This window comes from Cervus canadensis, chromosome 13 (genome assembly GCF_019320065.1).
Source record: "Cervus canadensis isolate Bull #8, Minnesota chromosome 13, ASM1932006v1, whole genome shotgun sequence".
NCBI lineage: Eukaryota > Metazoa > Chordata > Mammalia > Artiodactyla > Cervidae > Cervus > Cervus canadensis.
In genome coordinates, this window is record NC_057398.1 from 15,259,365 (window position 1) to 15,275,526 (window position 16,162).

Here is a 16,162-nt window from a genome sequence, read left to right on the forward strand (position 1 = left end):
CACAAGAAAGAATCTGGAGAACTTAATATCGGGAGACCTGGATTTCATCTCAGACCCATTCCTCACATGCATTTTTAGTGAGTTAGCAAATAAGCTCCTGAATTATTCTATCTCTTTATTGTAGTAAACATGAAAAACCCTAAATCTTTTTAGTTCAGAGGGAATGCTGTGGGTAAAGCAATGTAAAAGGTCTTAACTTCTCGGGACTTCCCTGGTGGTCCAGGGGCTAAGACTCTGAGCTCTCAATGCAGGAGGCCCGGGTTTGATCGCTGCAGCGTGAAGGTCAACTAGATCTCACTAAAGACCCTGCATGCCTGCATGCCACAACAAAGATCAAGGATCCACACACTGCAGCTAAGACCCGGCACAGCCAAATAAATACATTACAAAAAATTTTTTTAAAAGGTCTTAACTTTTTAGAAGAGTTTCGGGGATATGAGAAATTAATTACATAAAAATAGTCAAATTAACAGCCCTGAAATGCTGTTCCTTTTGGCTCCTGAGTGTTTGCGGACCAGCACCTCTTGCTTGGATTCCTAGTTGTTCCTAATTATGCTGGACCCTCCTGGAGAATTTCTCTCCATGAAGAGGTTCCGTTACTTTCCTTAGAACTTCCAGAGTGGTCCAGAAACATGCTGGCCTTGATGATTAGGAATCCATGTTCTATCCCATCCTTGTCCTCCCGGAACCTGGGTCTCCGTTGGAAAGGACAGGTCCCTGAGCAGTAAGGAGCTGCAGTCCCTGCTCTCATTTGAAAACTGATAGAGTCTTCTTTCCCCACAAGTTTATGGCAACCGAGTTCTTCCTCTGTGCGCACCCCCACAAATCCATTTAATTCTTTTGGCAAGCCTTTTTCAATACAACACTAGAAATACGACCAACGAAACAAAGGCAGTGATGTTTCATAAAACTAATGGACGTCTGTTCTCTGACTCCTAAAGGGAACACTTTTGACCTCCTTCAGCCTCTCAATCACAACAGAAATCAGCCCAGTAGTTTATCGCACTTCCACTTTCAATATGGATAATTTCATAGAATTTGCAGTTGTGCTGATATTTTACATAGCATAGCTGTTTAAATGTCTTTGAAGTGTACAAGTGCTGAGCCAGAAAATTTTGGGTGAAGAGATTGACTATCAAAGGAATGAAAGCTTCTGAGGTTTTGCTTTCTGTGTGTGGGGGAAATATACATAACATAAACTCTACCATCTTAATTTTTAAAGTGTACAGCTCAGAGTGATTATTTTATGTAATAGAAACTGTTACACTGTCCCTGTAAATGAATGTGTTAACACGGATTTCTGATGAGAATGGGAAATAGCTTCACTACTATATAATATACTTTAAACAAACAATCTAATTGCAGCATTAAGAGAGCATTCATGGATTCATCTGGGGCCAGTTTGACATTACTATAGACAACCTAAATAGGTCTGTTCATTTACACTTAGAATGAGCACACAACAAATGCGAATAAATCTTTTAAGGGCTTGAGACCCATTCGTATCTTATACTTATCAAGGTGTCATTGAGTTCCAGTCTAGTATTTGCCCAACGATAACACCAATTCATTGCTTGATACCTTATGCGGAGCTAAACACATGAAAGTTAGACTGGATGCATTTTGCCTGAATGAAAGTCATCCAGCCCCAAGGGGTTTCCATGAGAAAAACATGGATAGCTGGTTCTGTATGTCATGGGCAAGTTTCCATGATCCTTTGGCAAGTGTTAGGTTACTCTTATACCCATTACTGAAAAGTACCTTTTCATCTGATGTTGTCCTTTTCTTTTCCTAGTTTATAGATGTTGACAACTTCCTGACTAATCCGCAGACCCTCAATCTACTGATCGCAGAAAACAAAACCGTTGTGGCCCCGATGCTGGAGTCTCGGGGCTTGTACTCTAACTTCTGGTGCGGAATCACACCTCAGGCAAGTCTGCTGGTTAACAAATTAAGACTATGAGTTTTAACACGGCAGCCACCGGTCAACAGTAACCCCGTGAATCTTTTTCTGATTTTCTCCTTTGAAACACGCATATCATTGTGTTACTAGAGCAAGGATTTTCAGGAAAGGAGGTAAATCCATGTCCAATGCCAGAGCCCAAAGAGCTCTTCTGTATTAATGAATTGTGAAGACATTATTCTAATGAGTTTAGGATTAGAAGCTTTAAATTAACCAGTAACGCTTACTGGGATTTGTACTTCTCCCTGATTCAGAGATTTTCAAAAAGTTAAATATTTTTGGTCATTAAAACTCACACGAGAACACTGTAAAAAACTGGAAATGGAAAAAAAGTTTTTTAAAAAACATCATGTTAGTTGCTCCCATTCTAACATCATAGATAACAGATTACATGTTTTTAACTATATCATCAAGTGGCTATTATGCAATTTACTTAGCCTTTCTTTTAGTTTAAAAACATTTAAGTTGTTTGCAACTTTTAACTGTTATAATAACCATCATGATTAACATAAAATTTTCCACATTTAATATTATTTCCTTGGGACAACTTCTAAGAAGTGGAATTAGTGAGTTAAAGAGTATTAAACATTTTTAATGACCCTTGATATGTTGCCAAATTTATTTCTAAAGAAATTGAATAATTGGAACTACTGTGGTAGATGTTTTTACAAAATTTAAGTTAAAAACAATATTTTAAATTTCCATCATCTCTCTTTTCTATTGTAAAAATCTTCAAAGTCTAGCTAGAGAGGTGTTGCAGTGAATGTTTATGGCTGATTGTATTTCTGATTCTTTAGTTAATAAATTAAGAGAGATAAACTGATAAATGTAATATATATCAATGTAGGCTAAAGATGCTCTAAGGGAAAAAGTGTATATTAGGTGTGTTCTCATGCTCAAAGAGCTAAATTTTCAGTCCCTGTTTTATATTTGGTTTGGTTTTGGATGAAGAAAGAGGCTAATGGTGTGCTGGTAAATACTTAGTGGTGGCTCTCTGTAGGGAAAACCCCTGATTGCTAGCATTTGCCAGTTTTCATGGTGTCAGTGCTCCCACTGTGCAAATATTGTTTAAGCTGAGGGGAAGGTTAAGTAAATTGAAGTACAGTCACGTGATATAATTATTAAACACATGCAAACTTGCTGTTCGTGGTCTACTTAGAATGGTGGGTATTAGCATGATTTTTGTTTTTGCAGATTTTAAACTATCAACATGACAACTGCCTTGCAAACTCCCTGAAAATTTAAGTCCATGGCTCTTGCACACAACTAGAGTGGGCATTGTTCTTTTGTTACAAATATTTCCTGCAGTTCCAAGGGATTTTGAGTGTATGTTATCCACATCTCTTTCAGAGACACATTAAGTTCATATTTAGAAAAGCCAATCAGTTCCTTAAGGAGAAGATATTATGTTGAATTTAAGTTCATACATTCTCAGTTAATAATCTGTAGCACTTAACATGGCAGCATCACTCTAGGGTGTTTTTAATGAGTAATGCACTGAATGCACTGACACCAGCATCGAGAGTGGATTATCCTCAAAACTGTGGCCTTCCGGTTTCTGTTGTCTTATTTGCTTTAATATTAAAAGCTCACTTACTTTGCACGGTGAAAGTAAAATCTAGGCAATTTTAGGGAAATTCTTATTCATGTCTGTTTCTGGCTTTGTGCCGTCTTCAGTCAGGCTTCTGCAAAGGCAGGAACAGAAACAGTCAGTGACTTCATAAGCTTAAGTCAGGCCTCGGTGTCCAGTGCCTTTAAACACATTCAAAACAACATGACCTCGGTTATGTCTGGCCACTGAGTAGGAATGATTACCAACAATATTCAGTTTATGTGGAAAAAGAGACGCATCTGTTGCCTCCACCTCTCTGCAGGAAGCATATGAAGTCTCCTTCTCCCCTTCCTTCTCTGCTTCCTTCCTCCCTGTCCCCGGGGTATTCCATGATTCATCCTCATGAATTTTCCAAGCTCCTCAGTCTGAGAATATTGTTCCTAAGTAGTCTAGAACTTTGTATTTGGTGTGTGTTCTTAGGAAGTTCCTCTAACGAACCAGTTTTCCCTTTATCCCTTGGAAGAATTCTTCTATCCCTTGGAAGAATACTAGTAATACTAGTAAGAATACTAGTAAGATGTTAAGTAATCTTTGTTAAAGGCTAATAAAAAATTGTGGAAATAATAATCCTTCATCTAATGCATTACAGTTTCCAAGGTATCTTCACAGACCGGATCACATGTGATCCCTTCTACAACCCTGGGAGATCAACAGATTGGTTTTTACCCCCTCTTTTCAGGAGGAAAAACTTAGGCTCGAAGAGGTGAAGCATGGGGTCAGATTGATCAGCTAGGTGGTTAAGATGATGCTAAGACAGGTATCTTCTGAGGCTTCATTTGTGATCCTTCTACCTTATCACGTGGTCAGTGTGAGCATTAGCTGGACTAGAACACTAGTCTGGACGCTGAAAGAAATGACGAAGAGGCTGCAGTGCCTACCACGTGGGTACTGACACCACTGCAGATAGTGTGACCGCCAAGTAATGTGACTGATGAAGGAGTATGCGAGAACTTGTGCAAGTAATGGGTATCGTGCCCTTCAGAGTGCTGGCCCTGTGAAGTTTTACACTCATTCCATGAGCCTGCTGTTGCCTAAAATGTATTTTAAAATGCCTTTCCAAGCTTCTACATGCTTTAAAGTATATTTTGTCAAGACGCATCTTCATCTTCTTTGGAATGGATTTGAGCTTTAGCAATAGTCGAGTTACATAACTGGTGCCACTGGAGTGTAGAGCTCCAGTGGATTCTGCACCTGTATGGGCTGAAGCTGGGATTGTCCACTTACTGCTATGTCTCCAACATCTCACACAGCTTGGATTGCGGTAGGCATTCAGGAGATGTTTGTTGAATGAACAGTTGAGCTTGGAGGGAAAGCAAGCTGGGTTACTCCAAACTAGTGTGTTCAGAACCACACAGTAAGGGCATTGGTCATCCTATATACTTGCCCGGAGGGAACTTTCAAAGAGGAATCCCCCAAAAGCATGCAGCAGTGACAACTCCACCAGAATAGTGAATAAATAATTGCATTGAAAGAAGGCCCCATTTATATGTTTAAGTACTGCATGTTTAGTTAAAAATACAGACTGAAGTAAGTCAGAAAGGAGGGCTTCCCTGGTGGCTCAGCGGTAAAGAATCCGCCCGCAGTGTAGGAGACGCTGGTTTGATTCCTGGGTTGGGAAGATCCCCTGGAGAAGGGAATGGCAACTCACTCCAGTATTCTTGCCTGGGAGATCTCATGGACAGAGGAGCCTGGTGGGCTGCAGTCCATGGGCTTGCAAAAGAGCTGGACATGACAGCAACTAAACAACAAGTCAGAAAGAGGAAAACAAATACCATATATTAATACTCAGTATTGCATATGTATGGGATCTGGAAAAATTCTACTGATGAACCTATTTGCAAGGCTGAAGTAGAGACACAGATGTAAAGAACAGACTTGTGGACATGGTGGGAAGGAACAGGGAGACGAATTGGGAGAGTAGTGTTGACATATATACGCTATCGTGTGTAAAACAGATAGCCAGTGGGAAGCTGCTCTGTAACACAGGGACCTCAGCTCTGTGCTCTGTGATGACCTAGAGGGGTGGGATGGGGGAGGGAGGGAGGCTTAAGAGGGAGGGGATATATGTATCCATATAGCTGATTCACCCTGGAGAAGGAAATGACAACCCACTCCAGTATTCTTGTCTGGAAAATTCCATGGACTGAGGAGCTTGGCCGGCTACAGTCCAACAAAGAGTTGGACACGACTGAGTGACTAACACACAACACCTAGCTGATTCATGCTGTTGTACGACAGAAACCAACACAACACTGTAAAGCAATTATATTCGAATTAAAAAATTTTAAATCAGCCAATATAATGTAATTTTAATAATAGCCAATATTTATCAATACTTTCTTGGTGCTGGGCACTATTCTAAGCATTTTTCAGGTTTTTCCTTACTTGACAGAGAACCGCTTGGAATAGATAGTGCCATCATTCCTGTTTCACAATGAGGAAATAGACACAGTAAGGCTGAGTGGCCTGACCAACACCTACATGCAATAAGTAGCTGAGGCAGGACTTGAACTCAGGCAGTCAGATCCCAGAACATGTTGCTTTCCACTACTCTGCTCAACCACCTCTGACTGCTCACATGTCATATTCAATGATGTCATATACATATATTCAATGACATCATATACACATTCAGTGATGTCATGTACATAAAGTATACTCTTATGAAGCTGTTAAATGAAGAGATGTGCTGAAACCAATCTGTTTCTGATAACAAGACCCTTTTAGGATTTTTTTTTTTTTAATGTAAGTAGCATTTCTTAAGCTCAGTTGGAAATTCTTAGGCCAAGATAAAAAGAGAGAAGGTGACTTTGCTCCAGGACTGGTACTGGTGTTCATTAGAAGTCCACCTAATGGAAGGTTGGGAAAGGGGAAGCCCTCAGATCAGAGGAAATAACCCACCCATCTGCTCTTTCCAGGGCTTCTATAAACGGACCCCGGACTATCTTCAGATTAGAGAATGGAAGAGGTTGGGCTGCTTTCCGGTCCCCATGGTCCACTCCACATTCCTAATTGACCTCAGGAAGGAAGCCTCTGACAAGCTGGTGTTCTATCCCCCGCACCAGGACTACACCTGGACCTTTGATGACATCATTGTCTTTGCCTTCTCCAGCAGGCAAGCAGGTACTGTTTGTATGCGTGTTGTATTGCCACCATGGAGACAAATGGCCAGCTCCTTTGTCTTGTGCATTTTATAATAAAACACTCTAAGTACTGAGGTAGTGTTAGAGGTTTCTGCAGTAACCGTACCAGCACCCTCTGGGTTGCTGTCTCTGTGAGCACCAATGACCAAAAGCCAGAGCTCACCCCTACCCAAGAATCCACTCTCTTTGAAAAAAAAAATGTGGTGGTGGTGGTGGCCATAGGCAAGTGATTGGCTCTTGATGGTGCTATTGCATTCTCTGCTCGTTGAATAAGTCCTTTTATTAATTAGAAAACTGTGACAGAGATCCAGAACTGCACTGGAAAGACCCAGGCTTTAAAAATGTTTATTTCTTCTCAAATAAGTGAGCTAGTATAGTGACTGTGTTCCACAAAGTTTTCAGAGACCAAGGCTGCTTCTATATTGTTTCTCCCCTCTCCGTGAAGTATTAACCGCTTAATCATATGATCCAAAATGTCTCATCATTATGGATGTAATATTTCAGTCATCAACTGAAAACCAGAGAGGGGAGGGCACTCTGCTGTCCTTTAAGGGTACCATCTAGAAGTTGAACACATCACTACCTTGCATAGCCCAGTAGCCAGATTCAGTCATCAGACAACAGCTAGCTGTAAGGGAGGCTCAGAATATCGTCTTTATTCTGTGCAGTCTAGAGCCCCAATTCTCTGTCTGTAAGAAGGAGAAGATAGATTTTGGGAGGCAGCTAGCTGTCTCTCCCACAGTCCTCATGAAAGGAAAAACAAAGCCATACTTAACTCTTTCATGAACCTTTGTAGACTTTTGAGGAAGACAAGTCAGTAGGAAAATAAGTTATTACTCTTGTGTCACTTGCACAAGCAATCAGAGAGGATATAGTTCACTAAATCAGGTCAACACAAAGATACATGATATCCCGAAAGCAAAGCTTTCTGAGGGTCATTCAAACCTTCCTGACAGAGGGCAGGTCCCATTATCAATGAGCCAGAAATGTGTGACTTAACCACTTGGAACTGTGAGTTTAGAAACCAGGAGAATGGTATACAAATTCATGTGGCCATACAGTCAAGGTGGATGGGATCATCTACAGACCACAGGTGATTGAGGCAGGTTGCTAGCAGGTGGGAATATTAATATAGATTCAAGTTACAGCTCACATCAGGCCATCCTGGAAGCCATAGGTGTCCCACTCATCAGTTGTAAATTTGGTAGAAATGAGAATATTTGGTGGAAATGTGGAATGCTGGCTTTTTCCCCCTTGCCTTCTAGAGCCATTTAGACTCTTTGGCCAGGTATAGACACTTTTTAGGACTGTGTCAGGGCAAAAGCAAGGTTCTTATCCTCATGTAGATTAGAGGTTTTTGTGAAAATCCTTATGTCAAGGTTAATGGTAACTGCTTCTTTCCACATAGCCTGCAATTGGCTCTGATTTCTCCAGGATGGAAGCAAACTCAAGGCCTTCCCAATCCTTCAACTTGTGCCAGTACCTTGGCTTAAGAGCTTAAAATAAGGATGTTTCAAGAAAGTGAGCTATTAACAATTACAGTAACGATCCATGCCTAACAAAGGCCTCCTTGATAAACATTGCACAAGGCATTATTGTGACCCAGGCACTAAATTATTATGATATATCTTTTAAACCAAGAATTGGATTTGGAGCTGGAAGAATGACACCAGGCTGGATAGGAATTTTTCAGCTACGTCCCTTGCTTGGCCTGTTCACTTGGATTTCATGCTTTATTGGTCAGGTTCCCATGGGTCTACCCAGGACATTTGAAAGCAGGTGCAGAGGTGCAGAACTGTTGGATGATTCAGGTGGGGAGAGGAGAAGCAGAAAAGCAAGGGGTGAGGATCAGTCCTCTAGGCTTTCCTGCTTTATCTAGCATTGTGTTAGGCTCTGTGACAGCTAGGGAGGTAAGATCTTTACATGAGGAAACATAAGTAATAGTTATGAAGCAGTGAACGCTGAGGGTCAGATTAGTGGTATAAACTGTGAACAGCGCAGGAGTCAAGACAGAAAGAATGGCTGTCATTTGGGAGAATGACAGAGATTTCCTGACAGTCATGTGGCTCTAAGGTAGCACTTTTACCCAGCTTGGAGTATTTTTAGATAAGATTTAAATGAGCCTCAAGTCCTGCACAGTCCATGGAGTGTTTCTAAGCTCTTTCCCTCTTATGTTCAAAGCAAAACACTTTCCTTCTCTCTTGAAAGAATAAGATGAAAGATGATATATATTCTTTTGTTCTCACTCTTATGAAGCTCCCCAGCTATGGATCATCCATTGGAGTATCATTTTGTAAATGTCCAGAAGGAAAGAGAAGGTCCACGTGTCCCAGGCAGGACCATCTAACCACAAACCTTGAACCTTAATGTCTCACCTCCGACTCCAGACATGGCCACACGTGGATGATGAATGAGAGGAGCAGTCCAAGGGTGCTGGAGTGTGGCTGCCCATCCAGCCCAAGAAGAGAGCACAGGGGTCATGGGCGAGTCTCTGTGGCTCCTATGAAACGAGGGTCGGGAGTTCACCTCCCGCTGTGGCCAGTGAGCTGGGCTGTGTATCGTGGCCACAGTAACCATCTTTGGCACCAGCTAGTCATCCACCGTATGTCTGCTGTGAGTCAGAGAGGCAAGAGATGTGGGTGATGGGCAGGCAGAGCTGTTCCTACAGATCACGGGCAGTGAGCAAAAGGGCCTCCTGTGTGCAGGGATGGAAGTCCAGAGTTCTGATTCTGAGACTGGTTCTGACTACTAGTTTTGCGACTTGGCTTCCAGACCCTGGGCACATGGAGAGATACTTGGCATTGGCTTTTTAGGGACAGAGGTTTGGCATTAATGAGTTATGTGGTGACCTTGGGGAGAGCACAGGTTCTCAACTCTGAGTTTCCATCACCAAGGATAAAGGTAGGTAGATCAATCTTGCAACATTAACATACTATATGAGTGCAAGAAAATGTTTGCTACCTTCCTAGGAGAAGTATAGGCCTTCAATATGTAGTATCCCTCACCATTATTTTCTAGAGAGAAAATTGTTTGCCCCAGAAGTAACTTTTGCCTGAGAATACCAGATTCTTTTATAGATTTTATGTAATTATCAGCACATTTCCTTTTCAAATTTTTATATTCTTATCCAACTATCCAGGCACATGGTCTCATCAAGTTCAAATAGTCCCCCTTGGTTTATTATAAAATTAGCAGTCACCATCCTGTGCCATTTCCCCCTTTTAGAAGACCGACACTTTTCACTCTTTCAGATGGTGGTACAAGTGTAAGAGTCACATCTAGCTTTCTAAATAGCATGCTTATAATGAAGCTTCTGGGGTTTTGGGCTATGCCGTGCGGCTTGTGGAATCTCAGTTGCCCTGACCAAGGATTGAATCCAGGCCCTCAGCAGTGAGATGAGACCCCAATGTCCTAACCACTGGACCACCAGGGAGCTCCTGTAATGCTACTTCTCGAATTTCTGTTTTTGCTTTAGGCCGTGCCTATTGACTCTACTGGGCTTCCCAGGTGACACAGCGGTTAAAAAAAAATTGCCTGCCAATGCAGGAGACACAGGAGACGTGGATTCAATCCCTGGGTCAGGAAGATCCCCTGGAATAAGAAATGGAAACTCACTCCAGTATTCTTGCCTAGAAAATTCCACGGACAGAGGATCCTGGCAGGCTCCAGTCCATGGGGTCACAAAGAGCCAGACATGACTGGGCATGCATGCAAATTGACTCTACTACCGAAGAGGAGTTAGTTTTGTCCCTTCCCTCCGCCCCCTCTGTGCAAAAGCATTCTTCCCATCACCCTGTCCTCTTTGTATTATTACTATCTACTTTATTTTTGGCTGCGCTGGGTCTTTGTTGCTGCACGTGGGCTTTCTCTAGTTGCGGCGAGCTGCGGACTACTCTCCAGTTGCTGTGTGCCGACTTCTCATCTCCATGGCTTCTCTTGTTGTGGAGCTTGGGCTGTAGGGTGTGGGCTCAGTAGTTATGGCGCATGGGATTAGTTGCCCCGTGGCATGCGGGATCTTCCTGGACTAGGGATTGAATTCATGTCCCCCGCATCGGCAGGGGGACTCTCAACCACTGGATCACCAGGGAAGTCTGGCCCCGTTCTCTTGATAGCTGTGTGGTACTGATAGAGCTGTGGTCAGTGTTTTGGTTCTTATAATCATGGGAACCAAATTCCATTTATTGACTGTGGGTAGTTTTCCTTTCATATCTGACTTAACAATTGCCTTTTTTATTTGCTTAGTTTTATTATTGCTAATACAACCCAAAGCTAATCCCCAATTGTCTAGAACTCCTCTCAGAGCGGTCAGATTTCAGCAGACATTCTTTGTGCGTGTGTGTGAAGATTCTCCTGGAGCTCCCTGATGTTCCCCGATCTGAGAGGAGCCACAGGCGTGGACCTGCGACTCTCTCGTCTTCTCTTCTTGGTTCTCCTGTTCACTATGTCCTGCGTCATCATCATCTTCTTCTATTAATAATCCTTCTCCTTCCTCCCCCTACTCCTCTTTCTTCTCCTTCTTCCACATCATCCAGCCACTGTCTGAGGAAGTGTGATGGCAAGTAAATATCAATGACCTTGCGTGTCTGAAACTGCCTGTCTTGTCTCCTCACACTTGATGGATAGCTTGGCTAGGTCCCATCTCTCCTTTATAACCAAAGCTTTGGAAAGTTGAATGGTAAAATTATTTCCCTAATTAGGGTCGAGAGGCAACCTAAACATTAAATCATTTCCCTCCTGTTTCCTGAATTCATCACAACTTTGCACGTGGGTCCATTTGAGTTTGAAGTTTCTCAGAAGCATTCGTGTCAGCAAACAGTAGCACCAGTGAGTTCTCCTGATGAAAGCAAGAGAAGTGACAGGACTTACTGGTCCAGCCTTGATGGGAACCAGGTTCAGTCATGGGGAGGAGAAAAACTCTTTTCTTTTTTTGTTCTTCCCTGCTAATGCTATGAGACAGCCTCACCTGATTTGACGGGTGATTTGCTGACTGAAGGAAATGTCATCTGCACAAAACAGAGAAGTCTCTATGCAGGTAATTCTCTGTCTGGAAAGTATAGGTGATTATAGAAATTAACAAATCAGAAGCTTGGACACATGGACCAGAGCTTGGCAAGTTCATCTATTTACTTAAGCAATCTTTTCATTTGTCAGGACGGTCAGTTGCTGGATCTCTCTGAGGCCCTTTTGATTCCAGTATCCCCAGCTCCATGGTTGAACCAAGATTCTGTGTAATTCTTGGAGTTAGCCAGCTGGGGCAGTGAAGACAGGTGTTGAAAACAAGAGGGCTGTGCCATGACCTGGTATTGTCATACTACAGGTTCTTACCAGGTCTTGAAATGCAGGCTTCCTTTTGTCCTTTTCTGACTCTTTTATAGAAGTTTCATGTCTGTTGGTCAACTCCAAGTCCATGTGGGCTAAGAGGAGAAATCAAGACCTGGAGACTCATGGAAAATTTTAAGTGTCCTTTGTTTTTTATTTTTTGTTCTGCATATGCCTAGAGTTAGCTTTAATAATCTGTCAGCCTTATGGGATTTTCCTGTTTGCTTTCATATCAAATGTGGCTTTTATTCCTCGTCTTCTCTTTATTTCCTGTGGATGGATTACAGTGTTCCATTCTGTTCTCTGGAACAGGAATTCCTTGCCTCCTTTTTGATCCCTTTGTGCCTTTAGTGTTCCTTCCAGGCCATGAGGATGCTTTCTCTTCAGAGAGAAAAAATCAATTTCCTCTGAGCTGAAGAGTGGCCCAGGTTTTTTATTTTGCCTCCAATACTGTGTTATACTTTCTTAATAAAGGAGCATTTTTGAGGTCTGCATACCCTGCCCGAAACAACTACTTGTTCAATTTCAGTGCCAAACAGTCTGGTCTCCTTTTCCTTAATGGTCATTGTAGAATGAATATGTGTATTTTCTTTTTTTAATTTTATTTATTTGTTTATTTTTGGCTTTGCTGGATCTTCATTGCTGTTGAGGCTTTTCTCTAGTCGTGGTGAGCGGGATCTACTCTTCTTTGCAGTGTGTGGGCTTCTCATTGTGGTGGCTTCTCTGGTCGCAGAGCACAGGCTCTAGAGCACGTGGGCTTCAGTAGTTGCAGCACTCGGGCTCTAGGGCGTGGACTCAGTAGTTGGGGTGCACAGATTTAGTTGTTCCGTGACATGTAGGATCTTCCCCACCCAGGGATCCAACCCGTGTCTCCTGCACTGGCAGGTGGTGGATTCTTTCCCCCTGAGCCACCAGGGAAGCCCCAGACGTGTGTCTTCTGATTGGCCGCTTTTGTCCCTCTCTTGTGTCCTCAGGCATCCAGATGTACCTCTGCAACAGAGAGCACTACGGCTACCTGCCCATCCCCCTGAAGCCCCATCAGACCCTGGAGGAGGACATCGAGAACCTCATCCACGTGCAGATAGAAGCAATGAGTGAGTGACCGGGGCCTGGTGGTAGCCGCGGCTTGTGTTCTGTTGCCCCCATGTCCATATCAGCCGCATCTCTGCTCTCCCAGGACTGGACTCTCATAGTCTGCCTTGGTTGAAACATAGCTGTTCATTTGTCCATTCATTTCAAACTTCTCCTTATGTGAAATACAAATATGGAAATGTGTCTTTGCCCCCAGGGAACTTTGCCCCCTGGGAGCTTCCCATCCAGGTGGAGAGCTGGGTATACAGTAAATCCATTTCATAGCATGTTATAATGGCTATCATGGTGTTTTGTGGTATGGATTTAAACTCTGATTTTGCTGCTTTCTAAGTATATGACTTTAGGCAAATAATCTAACCTCCTTAGTTGTGAAATGAAGATAAAACATCTGGGATTTGGGGGCCAATTCCCCATGATATATATAAAAAGTATACTAACAAAAACAGTAATTACAACTTCAACTTAATAATAGCTTATGATGTAGCAGAGATCATGCTAAACATTTTTTGTACTTTGTCTCATTAATCCTTATAATAACTCAATGAAAAGTGTTTTATTATCCTCCTATTAAAGATGAAAAAATTGGGATGTATCACATGTATCTTATTCTAGATCATTCTGCTAAATAAATGACAGATTGGGATTTGAACCAACAGTGCTATCTCTAAAACTCAGGTTCTTAAACACTGTATCATATTGCCTCTGAGTCTGGTGTGATGTCAGAACCGATAAATGCTTGATAATGAGGGGCTACACTAATTATTATGTATAATGTGCAGTGGTGTTTAAAGGAGAAAGTAACAAATATACTCTGCCTGGGGGAGGATCTTGGAAATGGCTATGCAGAGGAGGGAACATTTGCATTGAATCTTCACGCAGTAACTGGGAAACTCTGTTATTCATCACTAGCGTGTAGGATGTGGGTATGTGGGCAGTGGGTGTGACTGGGAGGCCCAGTGGAAAGCAGGGCTGGAAGGTGGGCAAGAGCTCAGTTAGAAAGACCTCTAACGTAAAAGAAGGTGTCTGGACTTTTCCTGAAGGGAAGGGAGCTTTTAAAGAGATTTTAGCAGTGAAACGTCAGGTTAAAATCTGAATTTAGAAAGGTCACTCTCTTGGTAAAAGAAGTATAGCTGCAGCCTAGGGCACTGGATGCTGGACTCGGGTCAGAGTGAAGAGACCATTTTGGATATTATATGGTAAACTAGGCAGAAGGTGGTGAGGATCTGAGCTCAGGCAGGAGCAGTGAGAGTACAGATGAACCTTATGACATAGACTTGAAAAGACTTAGCCAAAGGTTTGTGGATGAGCAGAAGAGGGACCGAGGGAAACTTCTAAGTTCTGACTTGAGTGTCTGCAATGACTGTAGGAATGTTAAACACATGTAGATTTAAGAAGACATTTTCAAAGAAAAAACATGAGTTCATTTTAAAACCTTGAGTGGCCTGTGAATATCTGTTTCCCGCTCCTCACCCCCAGGCAATAAATTCATTGTTTCATGTTAGTCTCAAGACATAACCCATCCCTTGCTGCCTGGGAGGTACCCAGCAAATCTTTGTTGAATAAATGAATAAACTGCCCAGTGGATAGATGAAGAGATGAATCTGACACTTAAGTTCTATCAAGTCTAAAGATGTTAAGTTGGGGATTCATCAACAAGATAATGTGATATCATAGAATTTTAGGAAAACAGGAACATGAGATATAGAAGGAAGTTCAACTGAGAAAAGGACTGAAAAAGAGTCCAATGAGGTTTTTCAGCTAATCTCCATAAAAAGGATGGTTTCAGAAAAGGCTGGCTCAGAATTTAAAGTGTTTGAGAAGTAATTAAAAATCAAGGACACAGAGAAGAACAGAAATGTTTCTTTTAAGAAACATAGTTAGGACCAGAAGGTAAGAAGGACAATAATAATTATAAAGATTCATCAGAAGATCCCTTTAAATAGCAAGATCTCCTACTGTATTTACACAGGACTGTGTTTGCAAAACATCAGTCAGCCCAGTCTAGCAGGGTCATATTGGTGGTAATGAGCGAAGCATGACCATAGACTATACTTGGGATGGGGAGCAAAGCACCCCCACATTACAGCCTTTGCTGCTGATGCACATGATCATTTGCAAGCCATTTGGTCTTTCCTAATCTCAATATCCCTGAGTTTTCAAAAAGAAAGAAGAGCTCACTACTATTTTCTATAAGTACAGAGAGTAATAGAGATAATGTGTGTGGGGGGGAAACCAGTATTTGTAGGGGGAATGAGATTTGAATCATCACTTGGTTCACTGGCATGGTATTTCTAGAACCAGCCCTTAGGAATTTCTTTTGTGAATTTCTTTAATTTCAATATGCCTGCCTCTCCTCTGTGTTCTAGACCCAGAGGCCAAGGGCAGTATCTTATTGCCTTCTATCTCAAACACCTAGCACTGTCCTTGATATATAATTGGTAACGGACAAATACTTGCTGAATGCATGACCAGACAATGAAACAATGAGCAAATGAATAAAACCTGTGTCGCAAAGAGCTCTGAACATGAAGTTACACTCACAGACTTGAACTCAGGCTCTGTCATGTAGGCAGAAAGAACAACCTCTAAAAGCTTTAGTTCCTTTATCTGTGGAGTAAGGATAAGAACACTGACTTTGCAGGGTTGAGAGGAGCACATAAAAGAATAGACATCAACTCCATAAGACTGAGAGTGTTCCTGTTATTAGGACTCCGTTCAATGCTTGGTGATGTGTCTTCCCTTATCAGCCCCATTGTATGACTATCAGTCTTGACTCCAAGCAGATGTCAGCTCAGAGAGGCTGGCCAGTGCCCTCTCTTCTTTTCCTCCACAGCAGGAGTCGCCAGCCTCCAGGATCTAATGCCCGATGATCTGCAGTGGAGCTGACATAATAGTAATAGAAATAAAGTGCACAATCAATGTAATGTTCTTGAATCATCCTTAAACCATCCCCTTGCTCTGGTCCCTGGAATCTGTCCTCGACCCTCTCTAGACCATGCAAGCCTTGTGGCCACAGTAAGGGATTCAGATTTT

General features: G+C 42.2%; 1 protein-coding gene across 2 annotated transcripts in view; it reads left to right on the forward strand.

The window, feature by feature from the left end:
* COLGALT2 (collagen beta(1-O)galactosyltransferase 2) overlaps window positions 1-16,162 on the forward strand; it is a 133,274-nt gene that overhangs the window by 90,736 nt on the left and 26,376 nt on the right. For both annotated transcript variants that reach the window (XM_043485329.1, XM_043485330.1), the window contains exons 4-6: window positions 1,796-1,930; window positions 6,494-6,698; window positions 13,012-13,131. In XM_043485329.1, coding sequence (XP_043341264.1) covers window positions 1,796-1,930; window positions 6,494-6,698; window positions 13,012-13,131 — 460 coding nt within the window. The remainder of the gene's footprint in view (window positions 1-1,795; window positions 1,931-6,493; window positions 6,699-13,011; window positions 13,132-16,162) is intronic.